This window comes from Mustela lutreola, chromosome 11, assembly GCF_030435805.1.
Source record: "Mustela lutreola isolate mMusLut2 chromosome 11, mMusLut2.pri, whole genome shotgun sequence".
Lineage (NCBI taxonomy): Eukaryota > Metazoa > Chordata > Mammalia > Carnivora > Mustelidae > Mustela > Mustela lutreola.
In genome coordinates, this window is record NC_081300.1 from 25,225,189 (window position 1) to 25,238,828 (window position 13,640).

Sequence of the window (13,640 nt, forward strand, 5' to 3'; positions counted from 1 at the left end):
ATGCTTGTCTGGGAGGGGTGCACAGAGGACGTGACCTTCAGGCAGAGTCTTTGAAGAACAGGGATACGGCAGGCAGGCAGGCATGCAAGAGAAGCCGGAAGGACATTTAAGGCAGAGGGACCGGTGCCGTTAGATCAAGGACCTATCAGTTAGTCACATGGTTAAAGCCCAAGTTGGTGAGTGACAGGAGAGAAGCCTGGAAGGCTGGCAGATACTGGGCAGAATGGGAAGTCTAGGGTATTCCCATAAGCCTCAGGAAAAGAAAGAATTTTTCAGCAGGGCAATCAGAAGTTGGGTAAAACCTTTATCTTTCTGGGTCTCACTTTCCTTGTCTGTGTAATGGGCTGATGGGCAGAAGGTCTAAGTAGGCCTTTGCAGCCCGGACACGCTGTGATTCGGTGGGGACAGCGGGAGGGAGTGGGACCCCCAGCTAGTGGCCTCACCCTGCTAGCAGCCCCTCTGCCAGGCATAGGGATTTGAGAGCCATTCAAACATGCTTGGTCTGTCTGTCCATTTGCTGCCTCCAGAACCCTGGCCCAGCCTGGGAAGGGGAGGCCGATGACTTGAGGTATCACACTGCTAATCTCTCCTGGGCAAGTCCTCCCTCCCCCAGGCTGTGCAGAGCCTGGGATTGTGCTGCAGCTCACAATGGAAGGAAGAGGGTGTAGGAGGGAGGTCCCCGGGCTGACCCTGGTATTGTTCTTGGGCCAGAAGAAAGCTTCCTCCCGCCTGGCCGTTGCAATGCTAGAAATGACGACGTCCAGCCAATGAGAGTCAGCGCGTCCTGGGGGGGGGGGGGCGCTTGCCGTCGGGTGGCCTGGGAGCCGGGGCCCATTCACAAAGGCCTGCTGGAGAGCACGTAGCCCTGTCCGCTCCCACCCCCTCTGCCTGCGGCCTCTGACTACTCCCAGTGAGAAGCTGGGGTAAATGAAAATAACTGGGCTTCTCCGCCCCCAAGCTCGCCGCCGCCAGGAAGGGGAACGCGACCAGAAATGGCACACTGGCTAATAAAGGAATAATGGATGCTTCACACCCTTAGCAACACCTTCCTCTTCCTCTAGCCTCAGCTGCTCCTTGCATAGGCCAAGGACAGAGGAGGAAAGGTGCTGGACCAGAATGCAGCCTGGTCTAACAAGGATGGGTTCAAGTCAGCAGGCCATCACCAAGATGGCTGGGTGGTGGGGGATGGGGGTAAGGCCAGCCCTAGGATGGTCAGTTGGGCAGCAGGTGGGGTGATACCATTCGTCTCATGCTTCGGGGCATCTCCTATAGGACTGTGGCAACATCAGTGGGTAGGGGTGTGTGTGTAGGAGTCTCGGGGCACTGGTAGCCAGGGCCCCATAGGTCGGCTTAGGGCCTCCTCACAGCTCTGCTGGCCTCCTCATCCCAAGCCCACATCATTCCAGAGCAGGGCTGGGTAGAGCAGCTCTTGTTCTTTGGGAGATGGCCTGGGCCCAGCCGTGGCCTCAGTGGAGGCAGCGTTCAGTCTGGCCTTGCTTGGGCTGGCCGCCCTCGCCCTCAGGTGCTCCCTCCCACCTCAAGGATCAAGCCTGTAGGCACTCAGCCAAGGACTCTGGACATGGTCTGGCCCAAAGCAGGGCATAGACTGAATGACCTCTCGACTGGGGGCAAGTCCTGTTTTTAAGGGACGCTGGCCTGTCTCTAACGAAGTCACAAAACTTCATTTCCTGGCCACTGAGGGAAGACGTGTATGGTCCTAGGAATTCCCTATGGGTTCCAAGAAGAGGACATAAGGATTGGTTAGGCCCTGGCCCTTGACTTCCTAAATTCTCCTTCCATCATGCATTTTGTCACACAAGAACATTAGACGGAGTCCCTTTTTGGTCAAGTCCCAAGGCCTCAAGGACCGGCACCAATGGCTCTCTCTACTTATAAAAATGTCCCTTCTGGCACCTGGACGCCCCCATTGTCCATGGCCTCTACTGCTTCTGAACCCTTACTCACTTATTTCCAGAGCTCCAAATCCCAGACCTTTTCTTTCCTTTCCGGAGAACCCCCCTAGCCACCTCCCCATGATCCAGTTCAAGGTCCACTTCCTCCAGGAAGCACAAACATAAGGAAAGGTGAGAAACAACCGGAGAACCTCACAACTGGCTTAGAATCAAGCGTCCAGGAACTCCGTGAGGCCTGGGGGCAGGGTCTGCTTTATGAGGACAGTTCCACGAAGGAGGGAAAGAGTGAATGGGGCCATGAAAGAGGGGGAGATCTGGGCCAGCGGGGTAAGGACAGAGCAAGTGTAAGGATTGGAGTGGGCGTAGCTGGTGAGGCCCTGCTTTCTACTTGGCCCGAGTCCTACACAGGCTGTCGCTTGTTCTCCGAGAGCTCAGTCTTGGAAGGAGCTGGGGAAAGTTAACACAATCTGTACCCCTGTGCTCCCCAAATCACAGAAGGGCCCCATGGGATGCTTCCCAAGTTCGTTTCTTGCCTGTTAAGCTCAACGGTTCTGTCCCTGCTTCTAGTTATCACTAATGCTACTTAGTAAGACCATTTCATGTATGTAGAGCAGTTTTTCGGTTTATAAAGAGCTGTTATGTACCTTGGTTTGTATTTTGACCCTTAGGATAGCTTTGCAATGTCAGTCAAACAGGTGTATGATCCCATTTTATTTTATTGTTATTTTTTAAAAGATTTTATTTATTTATTTGATATATATAGAGAGAGAGACCACAAGTAGGCACAGAGGCAGGCAGAGAGAAAGGGGGAAGCAGACTTCCCGCTGAGCAGAGAACCCGATGCGGAGCTCGATCCCAGGACCCTGGCCCTCAGCCAAAGGCAGAGGCTTAACCCACTGAGCCACCCAGATGCCCCACGATCCCATTTTATAGCTGGAGAAATGGAAGCTGGAAGAGAATGATTTTGGGTGAACTTGACAATGATCTGTGAGTCGAACTGAAGGGTTCTCGGACAACAGAAATTGAATGAACCTCAGGATTTTGGTCATTTTTTTTTTTTTTTAACACTTAAAAATTTTTTTTTCAGGGCTTTTTCCTCTGTATTTCCTAGGTCGGTGTTTGACAAACTTTTTCTGTCAAGGGCTAGACAGTAAATATCTTGAGCTTTGGAGGCTGTAGGGTCCCATTGTAACTGCTCAGCTCTGCCTTGTAGCACAAGCGTAGCCACAGTGAGCAAACAGCTGGGCGGACTATGTGCCAACAAAACTTTATTTGCAGAAACAGGCTGGAGGGCTGGACTTGGTCTGTGGCCAGTTTGCCATCCCTATCGAAGACCCTAGCCTTGTTTTGGATCATCAAAGTGGCTGGGGAAGGGAGACCCTAGTCTCCTGGGCCCCCTAGAGCCAGAAAGCCCTTGCTACCTGTTGTCCCAGTTCCTTGAGACTGCATGGGAACCCACTCCAGACTTGGCGTAGTCTGCTCCCTAGGAACTTTCCTAGCTGTCACCAACAAAAGTTTTCACCCCCAAAGTGGTGACTTCTTGTAAAAAGACTTACAAACAACAAAAATAAAAATAGGCTTGCCTCACAGAGCACGTTGCCCCATTCCCAATGGGCCTTGCTACCTGGCGGCCTCGGACAGGAAACCATGGAATGAAGAACTCCTGGTATCCTCCTTTATTGTACGGGGCACTTATTTTTGTCCTGAGGGAGGAAGCCCTGGGGGGAGTGGGGGGAGGTGGCCAGAGAGGCAGAGGGAGGGGGGTGTCCTAGGTAAGCATTCCTCTTTGATAGCTGATGCACGATCTTGGGTCAGCTGGGACCGTGGGGGAGGGCATTAGAAACTGACTTTAAAAAAAAAAGTAAAAACTATATCTCTTCCTCTTTTAAAAGTGTCTGTGGGGCTCCTCTCTCTCTTTCCATTTTTAGTGCCTTCAGCAAGAGAGGAAAAAAAAAAGATATCCATTTTCTTGTTCTTGCTTATTAAGGAAATGACATTCACCCTTAATTTGCCATACGTGACTATGGTCACCTAGAATGCAGAAAATGGTTTTCCAGCAACTCCTCCTCCTCTCCGACATTCCTTACAAAGGGGTTTCAGCGGAGTTGGGCTGCCTGAATTCCAATTTCCACTCCCCATCTATCAGCCATGTGACCTGGGGCAAACTATTTGATCTCAATTCTCTCATTCAAGTTAATATCTCTCATGGCAACAACAGTAATACCTCTACCCTACAGGGCCGTTCCATGACCTCGGAAAGGATGGTAGCCCAGGCTCAGGACTGGGGTACTGGGAGTGAGTCCCTCATTCAGGGCTCATTCAGTCATTGGCCGAGTATTTCATGAGCACCTGTATGTGCCCGTGTGTGGAGCTTACATTCCAGTGGGAGCACGAAGACCATGAAATAAATAAAGCAAATGCATGATGAACGCGATGAAGAAGAATAAAGGGGGCGGGGGGACGAGGTGTTCAAAAGGCCCACTGAGAAGGTGACATCTGACCAGAGACAACCTGCTCCCCAGGGACCACGCAAGGATAAGCAAGATAAGAAGGAGGAAGCGTGGTCACAGCTCCTGAAGCGTGGAAAGCACTTGGCAAGGGTTTGCAGTGTTCCTACAGGCGCGGGACAGCCGTTGCGTGGTCTCTGAAGGAACAGTGGGAGAACCCCATGTCCCCGACCGTGGGAAAGGAAGCCAGCCCCGGCACTCTAACTCAGTCCATCATGGCTGAGACAGTGCCTCTCCCCGGAAAGGTGCTCAATCAGTACCGGTGGGCGGAGTGAATGACGCCAGACCGTACCTCCCATGAGACCAAGAGGGGACGCTTGGAGATCACAGGCCTGGGCGTTCCAGGTGGGGCTTGGTTTTCATGTGACTGTTCCTCGGCATCTTGGGTTATTTTAATATTCCTGATGCCTGTGAATGAGCATATCCTAGAAGTTTCCAGAAGTCTTAGAACAGAGCTGGCATAGCTCTAGGGAACAATAAAGTCACTCCTTCCCATCTGGACAGCTGGGAACTGGGCTAGGACAGCTTCAATCCCATGGGGCAGCCCAGGCCCACCAACCCTGTTTCCGAATGGCAACAGCGCCACCTGCTGGAGGAACAAGGCAGCTCGTGCACAGGCCACCATTTGTATTCCACCTGGAACGGGTGGGAGGAGGGGGCCGGTCATCATTCAGGAGAGCAGGGATTTTCATTCTCAAAGCTCATGTGCCCCTCAGAGAGGTGGGCTGGGAGAGATTGTCATCCTGTCTTTATTCGGGGCCAAGCAGGGGGATGGGGTGCTTAACTCCAGGTCTCACTGTCCCCTGCTTTAGCCGGTCTGTCCCCTCTGTGGGTCCTGTGTGAAGAGATGGCCATGTACACTCTCATGAGGTGTGAACTCCCACTCCACCTTCCCTGGCTCTGCTGGGCCCCTCAGTGGAGAGAACCTTAGGAGCACGCATGAGGCCCGAAATCCCACGTGACATAGTGACCCTCGTTATTCACCCCCACGACGGTGGGATTATACAGTATCTACAACCAAACTAGGTCAGTCACCAGAGGATCAAAGCGAGGGATCCGACCAGGTCACAGTGAGCTCATAATTAACTGCAGGCAGGCACAGAATTCAGTTTCAAAATTTCCTCACAGGAAGGCAAAAAGGGAAATCAGTTGGGTTATGCAGTTCCTCTTGTCAGACAAAAGGCAGCAGACCTCACATTTGTCTGATAGAATTCAAGAAAAAATGATCAAAATACATCCTTATAGAAAGCCTTGGGCAAGATGCAGGATAATTCAAGAACAAGGTTTCTCAGCTCGGGTTTTGTACAAGACATAGCAGCATCTGGGGCCGCGTGGGGAACAGGGAGGCAGCCTCTCCACAGGGCCCTGAGGCTGTGTGGTCCCCTGCACTCGAGAGCCTGAGGGGACATGGGTGAGAAGCTGCTCAGCGAGTGACCCCCTCTCAGGGGAAGGAGCCTTAGGGTTGTGTCTGGGCAGGAATCTGACTTCTTCAGAGTCTATTCCCTTGGCTTCACATGAGCTTGCCAAATTTAGTTTGGTCTGGATTATGGCTCCATCTTTGGCCTCACATAGTGCCTGTTCTTTTCAAGGACAGAAGCCAAGGCTCAGGAAGGCCCCAGGCCCCACGCCAGTGGGCACCTCCCCTGCAGGCCCAGGTCAAGTCTGGTGTGGGGAATGCTGCCTGCAGCCCTCCCTCCATGGGAAGGCACCCTCCTTGTCTATGCGGCTGATAGAGGCTTAAGGGGTGTGCCTTCCCCAGGGGCGGTGGGGGGAAGACTGCTGGAGGGATGTCAGGCCTTTGCACAGTGGGGCATATTTAGGTCAGATAGATATGTCCCTAAAACCTCTGATAGATAATGTCCCTAAAACCTCTATGTGACCACCTTTGTTCCCACCTCATCTTGTCCCTTGTTCTGGCCGGCAAGGGCCTGAGCCTTTTTTTTTTTTTTTGGCACACGGAGCACCAGTAGGGAGGCCAGGACACCTTTGGCTGCTGGGGATAAGGGACTTGTGAGGCAAATGTCCGCCTAAACAGCCTCCCTCCAGAGTGGCGCGCTGGTGCCCTCTAGCGGGAGCAGATCGCAGTGCAGCCGGTGTCCCCCATGTGGCTGCTGCCCCAGGCTCTGTGGAGCTGGGATCCACTGCTGCGGTTAACAAGCAATGAGGACGGTAGTGACCACATCACTGGGACATGGTGGGCTAACCCCAGTCCACCTTCACGCAGCTCCCAACAGAGATGCCCAAAGTGCAGGCGGGACCCCTGGGATTCCATTCTAGATCCAACTGTGTGGGCCTCAGCTTCGGCCCCATTCTGTGGCATCACTGCCTGGAACCATGACTGATGAACCCCCAAGTCCGTGTCACCGCACTCAGAGCCTCCAGCTGCCCTCCCCCCATCAGCAGTGTGGGGGAACCGTGCTCACCCAAGCTCACTGGAGGCGGCCAAGTGTTTGCGGATGCTAAGATGTGTCTGCTGGCTATCACCCAGGCCCTCAGTTATCACGATAGGCAGGCAGACCTCGGGGACAGTCAACACCACCAGCATCAGACCTTATTATCCACCTAAACACCTTTTATGGGTGAAGAACTATACCCAGAAGACAGGGGCACCTATCTGCCTTGTTCCCAGGTCCTTGGGTGCTTCTAGGGACTTGGCCCCAGAAGTCCCAGCGATAGGGGTCCCCGAGGATCCCTCTGTGGAAATACAACCAGGCAGGGCCATCGGGGATAGGGGTCCTCAGCTTTGACCGGAGGGGAGTTTGGGCAGGTACCCAGGTAACAGCATCTGACCTGACCGAGGCAATACTACCTAGGACCGCTCCTGACGTGCACCCCATGTGCGACTCCCAGTGAGAGATAAGCCAGAGCTCCTTCGAATAGTTATTAAGACTGGGGGGTCCCTGGAGTCAATGTTCCCTACTTAGCCATTCATTCAAGTCCCAGAGAACATTTTCTGTAGCAGCATGGAGGAGGCAGGCGAAGTCTGCAGGGAGAGGGCCCAGACCTCACTCACGAGGACTGGGACCTGGGCACGTTCCAAGACCTCAGTGGATGCCTTTTAAAGCCTTAAAACCTCAGACAGTACTGAACCGTGTACACACACACACACATTGTATTTTCCTGGACACGCAGACTACGATTAAGTTTAATTTATAAATCAGGCACAGTAAGAGATCAATAACAATAAGATAAAACAATTATACTGTCATTAAAATTATAGGGATGTGGTTTCTCTCTCAAAATCTCACTGTACCGTACTCAACCCTTCCCGTGACCATGTGAGGTGGTAACAGGTCTGCGTGAGGAGAGGCAGTGAGGTGGAGGATGCGGGCCTGTGACGTCAGGTTAGGCTGTCACTGACATCTGCTCCTGCACCTCAGCTGACCTCAGATAACCGAGACCAGGGAAAGAGAAGCTTCAGATACGGTTAACTACTGAAATTAACCACTAGCCTGCAGAGGAGGTTAACTAATGGTGGTTAACTAGCATAGGTGTCTATGTACTCCTCAAACTCGGACTTTTTTTGGAGAAATCATCCCAACATGCTCTCCTAGGGCCTCTGCCACTGCCATGGTACTGTTTGCCACTGCGACAGCTGGGTTTGGGGATCAGGAAGCCTGTCAGCCTTGCCCTAACAGTGCCTGTATGAAGTACAAAAGGTGCCAGGAGTGTTACCAGCTATAACTCTAGGAGTTTGACTCTTACTGGTAATTTTGATAAAATGGCAGAATGCCCTGTGATGCTTTAAAAAAATATACATTCCTGGGTATGAGTCAGTGGGTGTGGTCACCGGCCCCAGTGACCCCTGCCTGCTGACAGTCACACCGTTGCGCAGTCCCTTCTGCACTGGGCCAGGGTTGGTGTGTTTGCAACTGACATATGGCATGTGGCAGAGGGAGAGCATGTCACTTCTGAGACTCCGGTACGAAAGATTGAGACTTCTATGTTGGATGCTCTCTCTCTCTCAGATCACTTGCTTGGAGGAAGACCACTGCCATGTTTGTGAGGACACTTGGCAGTTTAGGAAGAGGCCCGCAGGGTAAGGAAATGAGGCGTTGAGCCAAAAAACAAGGTGGAACCGGGGGAGGTGGGTGAGCGGCCATGATGGAAGGAGGCCCTCTGGCCCCAGTCAAGCCTTCAGATGGCTGCAGCCTTGGCCATCAGCTGGACAACAGCTTCAGGAGAGACCCCTTGAGCCAGAACCCCCAGCCAAGCAGTTCCCAGATTCCTGGCCCCATGAATGTACATGGGATGGTAAATGTCTGTTTTTTGTTTTTTGTTTTTTTAAGCTGTTAGATGTTGAACCATTTATTATGCAGTAGGAGATAATTCATGCAGTGGGTCTAGGTTAAGACCAGAAAGCTGTAGACTTAAAAGCTTCCCAGACAGATCTCATATGCAGCCCAGGTTCAGTACCATGGGTTTAGGGACCTAACTGCTCCGAGTTTTCCAGGGGTAAAGCTGACTCACAGTGGCATGTGTGCATGGGAGCACCAAAGCCCGGATGGCTGTGTGGACCCCCACTGCATATAGAGATGACGGTGGGGAAGACCTCCACAACCAGAAGCCCCTAAGACTGTAAGTGTCAGATGCGGCCCGGGAGAACCAGGAGTGCTTGCTGACTTATTGTTCCCTGGAAGAAAGAGAGAAAATGTGGAATATGTGCTTGCCTGATGATTCTCACCATCGGATTAGTAGTAGAACCATTTCCTCTAATGAAACAATTCATAGTAGACTGGTTTAGAGACAACAGCAGAGCAGTTCTGGGTGAGGCCAAGTAGGGGCCACTGAAACTGCTTCTCCAGCCTCCCCACTCCTAGTAGGACCCCCAAGGCAGCTCTGAAAAATCCAAGAGCTTCACAGTTTGCAGACCTGTGATCTAGTCCAACTGAGTCATTCTACTGATGAGTAAACTGAGGCGGAGGGAGGGGAGGTGACAGCATTTCTGGGGTGGAAGTCTGCAGCTTGATTCTCCTGACTTCTAGTGCAATCTTTCTGCACTGCTGGGAGGTCACTTAGGAAAAGTGCCCAGGGTGGGACACAGGGAACTGCTCCCTCTCCCGTCTCTGAACCAGGCCAGGGGAGCCCACCCCAGGAGGGAGCACCAGGCACTGTTCTCAATGCTGCACATGAACTCAGTACTCAATCTTCGCCAACCCCCCTCTGAAGTAGGGACTGCCATTATCTTCATTTTACACAGGAGGAAACTGAGGCAGAACAAGGATAAGTAGTTAGCCCATTTCCTTGGCTTAGTCAATGGCAGGGCCAGGATGCCATGAAGTCTATATCTGGGGTCCATATGCCAAGCCCTTCACTCCTGAGCTCTGCTGCCTCCCCCAGCCAGGGGCACAGCTCTTCCTGCCCTTCAAACGTAAATGAAAGTCCCTCCACTCTGCTCTGCTCCCCAGGGAGCTAGGAGACAGGCACCAAATAGGAGAAAGAGGTCATACGAGTTACCTTCCTGGCTAGGATGTCCCCCGCTTCTGGCTCAAAGGCCACCAAAGGGTGAACACCTCACCTAGGGCAGGGGAATTTGGATTCTCACTTGGATCTGTGTCTCTCAAACAACTTTTTCTATCAACCACGAATGCTGTAAGCATTTAGGAATGGAGCAATAAAATAGTAATTTCTGAGTACGTTATCCTTTTATCTTTTGCACCAAAACTAGCTTTATATTAGCGGTGATAACTGAATACAGATCCAGCCCAGAGGATGCTCCGTGCACTGGGATACTCCATGCCATTGACCTACACACCATGGCTGAAGATACGGATTCTTTTTCTCCCAAACTTACAAGAAAGTTGTAAGGACGATACAAAGAACTTCCCTATGCTCCTCACTCAGAGTTCCCGACTATTAAAGCTCACCATTTGCTCTTCAGTTCATCTGTGCATCTCCATACCCATTATTTTTATTTTCTCTAAACATTTGAGGACAAGCTGCAGACAGGAAGCCCCATATTCCTCAAACCCTCTACTGTGTATTTCTCAGAAACAAGGACACTTCACTATAGAGCCATCATCTAGCCCTTCAGGTCAGGACACCGACACCCAGGCGTCACTACTGTCCCCTTCCCCAGATCCCCATTCACATTCTCCAACTGTCTGATAAAGTCTTCTGGTCCAGGATCTCAGCAAAGAACACACATGGCTTTCAGTCTGCCTCTTTAGGCTCCTCCGACCTGGAAGATTCCTTGGTCTTTTCTTGTCTTTCATATACAAGCAGTTCAAGGGAATGTCCTTACATTTGTTTCCTTATGATCAGACTCGGGCCATGCTTTCTTAGCAGGAGACCCCTTGGAAATGCTGTTGGATTTCCCGTGCAGCACACCAGACAGCACACGGTGGCTACCCATCCCGTTGCTAATGATGTTAACCTCAGTCATATGATCAAATTAGACTCTGGCAGGTTTCTCCACCAGAAGGTCACACATTTCCCTTTGTAATGAGGTGAGCCCTATCTGTGCTCCAGTCTGGTGCCTGGAAGAGAATTTCTAGACTACAACATAGGGGGAGTAGTCTACACAGAGCCAAGTGGTCTCAGTGAGTTACGGGGACAGAGTTCAAAATTCAGGGAGTCTGAGGCAACTAGAATTTTCAAGGCAGAGCACCAGAGAAGAGAAATCCAGAAATCTGCAGACCATCGTGTCTCTGGCTGAGCACTAATTTGTGCATGTGTGTGGGGAAACTTCCAGAGCCAGTAGAAGGCTTCCTAAAAGGAATGGACAGAAAAATCCTCTGAGATCACACAGGGCTAGAAACATTCTGTGTTCCCAGTGGATGAGGTTGAAACACTTCTATTGGGTAGCAATCTCAGAAGGGTATTGACTCAGTAGTGGAGTAAGAGGTATCATAGACTAAAGGCCTTCCACCTAACAAGGCTTTAAAAACAAGCCTTGAAAAGATCAAACTCTTCTGAAGTAACTTAACTGTGTTCCAGAACAATCCCCTGGATGCGTAAATGAATACCAACAAAATCCAGCACCCAACAATGTAAAATTCCCAATACCTGGCAACTAATCTAAAATCACCAGGACGCATACAAAAATATTTCCAGGAGAAAAATCAATGAATACAAACAGACACTTAGATGACATGGATGGCAGAAGCAGTAGAGAAGAACCTTAAAACAGTTATTATCAATATATTCCTTATGCTCAAGAAGATTGGGGAAAGCATGGGCAGGAAGAAGAGAGACATGGAAGACAGAGAAAAAAAGATCTAAACGGAATTTCTAGACATGAACAACACAATATCCGAAATGAACAATATCCTAGATGGTATTAATGCTAGGTTAGGCTTTGCAAAAAAAGACTAATGAACTTGAAGACACAGCAATGGGAACTATTCAAAACGAAGCACACTGAGAAGAAAGACTTAAAAAAAAAATTAGCAGAGTTTGAGGAGCCATGGGAAAATAGGAAGAAACACAGCAGACGTATCACTGGAATCCCAGCAGTGGGAGGACATGGTGGCTGAAGGTTATCCAAATTGGATTAATAGATCTAAGATCTAAGAAAGACAATAAACGCCAAGTAGAAAAAACAAAGCAAAAACCAGCTCAAGGCCCATCCTCTTCAGATTGCTGAGACCTTGACTGGGCATTTGATCGTCTCCCATTAATGGGCCTGAGGCATGGACACTGAACCCCCCAAATGGGACAAGCACAAAGGGAGGAGGGAGAGAATGGGTGAAGGTGAAGTGGCATGAGATTCAGGTGGGAAGGAAAGCAGGATATGGTGAGTATGGTGGCAGATCACTGGCGGGGTGGGCTCAGTCACCTTGGAGACTGTTCCTTACTCGGCTGTGGCAGGTCCCAGTGCCATGCCCGGATGCAGATTCCTACTATTTCTGCACCAGAAACATCTAGAGAACTCAGATCTGCTCTTTGCTGAGTGGATCCTATTGTCCCAGAGCCTGGCTTAATTCAGGGAAAGGAGCCCAATCGATGATAATATCAGCAAGCACAGAGGACACCTGGAGGCTGGCAGGACAACTTCACTTTCAAAAGCCTAAAAATAGCCCCGACCATGCTGGAAATCCCAGCAGTCCCACGTCCCACTAGAACACACCGCAGGACGCCTCACCTGCAGAGACTTCAGGTCAAGGGACAGAAAATTTCCAAGGGCTCCGAGTTGCCAGAGCACGGCCCCGTTTCACCTCTGGGAGCTCTCAGGCCTGCCACCGATGCCTACAGCACAGCCAAGAGTGTGCTGCCACACGCATCACCATGGGACAGCCTGGCCGTCGGCAGGCACCTACCCCTACCCACTTACTGCTTCAGGGACACCCAGTCCCACCCTGTTGGAGCAAGCGGCCAAAAGAACATGTAGGCTCTGCCCACACCGAGGATCCAGACCTGGCTGGAGGGGTTGGAGACTCTGCTCCTGTACTTACCTGCCAGGCTGGAAGAACCTTCTCGATGTCGTTCAGGTTGATGCTATCCCCGTCTTCTAGCTTCCCTTTTCCACACCTGAATCAGAAAAGACAGAAAGGCACTGAAAAGTTGGCAGGTTTATGCATCCTATCCCGGCCCGGCAAGCAGAAAGAGCAGACACCTGGCCCTGCCTCCCGAAGGCCTGCAGGACTAGTCAGTCCCATCCCGAGGAAACAGCCCTGGAGAAGCATGCCCTCCTTCCCCAGGCCTGGCAACATGGGCCCTGCCTCGAGAATGAAGGACGTTGTACGGGTGGGAGTGCTGGGATGAGTCCAGGGGCAGGGATCACTAATGTGACATCCATTGGGGAGGTTAACAGAGGTCCCAGAGCTCCCTTTGATCCTTCCAGGCAAAGATGCTAAGTTCCTTCTGACGAATACCCCCAAACCTGTCACAGCTCCTGCAAAAGCCCATCATCTCCCGCATTATACCAGAGGGACAACGAATGAACAGAAAGACTAAGCAACTTTCTTGAGGTCACACAGGCCGGCAACAGGGATTTCTCCTTCCTCAGCCTCCCTCTGGGCCAATCCAGCAAGCCCTCTCAGATGCCGATGCTTTGTCTTCATGCCCTCTGCAGGCAGCCCTATCATCAGGCTGCAGACACTGGCCTCGATTTGCTATCCATCACCCACGTCTCCTGAGATTGAAAGACTCTGGGACTGGACTGCCAGGCTGGAACCCCAGCTGCATCCCTTACTAACTGGGTGATCCTATGTAACTCTCTTAACCTCTCTGCAGGTTCTGAGGATCAAGAGTAGTGGCAGGAGGATTAAATCAGTTC

The 13,640-nt window shown here is 51.3% G+C and overlaps 1 protein-coding gene across 3 annotated transcripts in view; it reads right to left on the reverse strand.

The window, feature by feature from the left end:
- The window catches only part of CTIF (cap binding complex dependent translation initiation factor), a 207,072-nt gene that overhangs the window by 153,991 nt on the left and 39,441 nt on the right, over nt 1-13,640 (reverse strand). For all 3 annotated transcript variants that reach the window (XM_059140773.1, XM_059140772.1, XM_059140771.1), the window contains one exon: nt 12,817-12,892. In XM_059140773.1, the coding sequence (XP_058996756.1) occupies nt 12,817-12,892 (76 nt within the window). The remainder of the gene's footprint in view (nt 1-12,816; nt 12,893-13,640) is intronic.